Genomic DNA, 1,048 nt, shown 5'->3' on the forward strand with positions numbered 1-1,048 from the left:
GACAAAGCGCCAGCTGTGTTCTACATCTACAAGTAGTTGTTGAAAATCCTTTGCAGTCTCATCGAATTGAAGTGGAAATAATAGACACAAATGACAATTCTCCTCGTTTTCTTACTCAGGAGATTAACCTTAAAATACCCGAATCAGTTGCACTTGGAAGACGTTTTCCTTTGGAGAGCGCGGAGGACCCTGATGTCGGAAGCAATTCTTTGAAAACGTACTCTCTGAGCAAAAACGAATATTTTTCTCTCAAATTTAAAGAGACAAAAAATGGTAAAGCTGTCCCAGAATTAGTATTAGAGAAGCCATTAGACCGGGAAAAGAACGCTCTCCATCAGCTGCTGTTGACAGCATTAGATGGTGGAAACCCGGTCACATCGGGAACCTGCAAGATTATTATTACCGTAATTGATAATAACGACAATTTTCCAACATTCAGTGAAAGTGAATACAAAGCCTCTTTAAAGGAGAACAGCACGAAAGGGACATTTGTAATCAGACTTACAGCTACAGATGCGGACGATGGTCTAAATGGTGAAGTTAAATATTCTTTCGGGTCCCGCACTCCAGACTATGTATTGTCAACATTTGAAATCAATGACATAACAGGAGAAATCGTGTTAAAGGGAGCCTTAGATTATGAGAGCTCTACATCATACCTTATCGATGTAACTGCAAAGGACAAAGGCACTCCCGAAATGGAGGGTAACTGTCGTGTACAGTTGGATGTAGAGGACATAAATGATAATGCTCCAGACATTGTGCTTACTTCAAAACCCAGTCCTGTACGTGAGGACTCACCAAGTGGCACAGTAGTGGCTTTAATAAGTGCACGAGACCTTGACTCCGGTGATAATGGTAAAGTGACTCTACGGCTTCCCAAACGGTCTCCTTTCACTCTGAAACCATCATTTTCCAATAATTATGAATTGGTTACCAGTGGTGCTTTAGACAGAGAGAGTTTCTCAGAATATAATATTGAGATAACAGCCACTGATTCAGGCTCTCCTCCTCTGTCCAGTAAGAAAATTATACCTGTCAGCATATC

At 41.0% G+C, this 1,048-nt stretch overlaps 1 protein-coding gene and 1 pseudogene across 1 annotated transcript in view; one reads left to right on the forward strand and one right to left on the reverse strand.

Moving 5' to 3' along the window:
- LOC118333991 overlaps positions 1-1,048 on the reverse strand; it is a 14,537-nt pseudogene that overhangs the window by 4,423 nt on the left and 9,066 nt on the right.
- The window catches only part of LOC118333906 (protocadherin gamma-C4-like), a 4,881-nt gene that overhangs the window by 992 nt on the left and 2,841 nt on the right, over positions 1-1,048 (forward strand). The window contains exon 2 of the mRNA XM_035669725.1: positions 8-1,028. Coding sequence (XP_035525618.1) covers positions 8-1,028 — 1,021 coding nt within the window. The remainder of the gene's footprint in view (positions 1-7; positions 1,029-1,048) is intronic.

The sequence above is a fragment of the Morone saxatilis genome, unplaced genomic scaffold (genome assembly GCF_004916995.1).
Source record: "Morone saxatilis isolate NCDOM2014 unplaced genomic scaffold, NCSU_SB_2.0 Contig22, whole genome shotgun sequence".
Classification (NCBI taxonomy): domain Eukaryota; kingdom Metazoa; phylum Chordata; class Actinopteri; family Moronidae; genus Morone; species Morone saxatilis.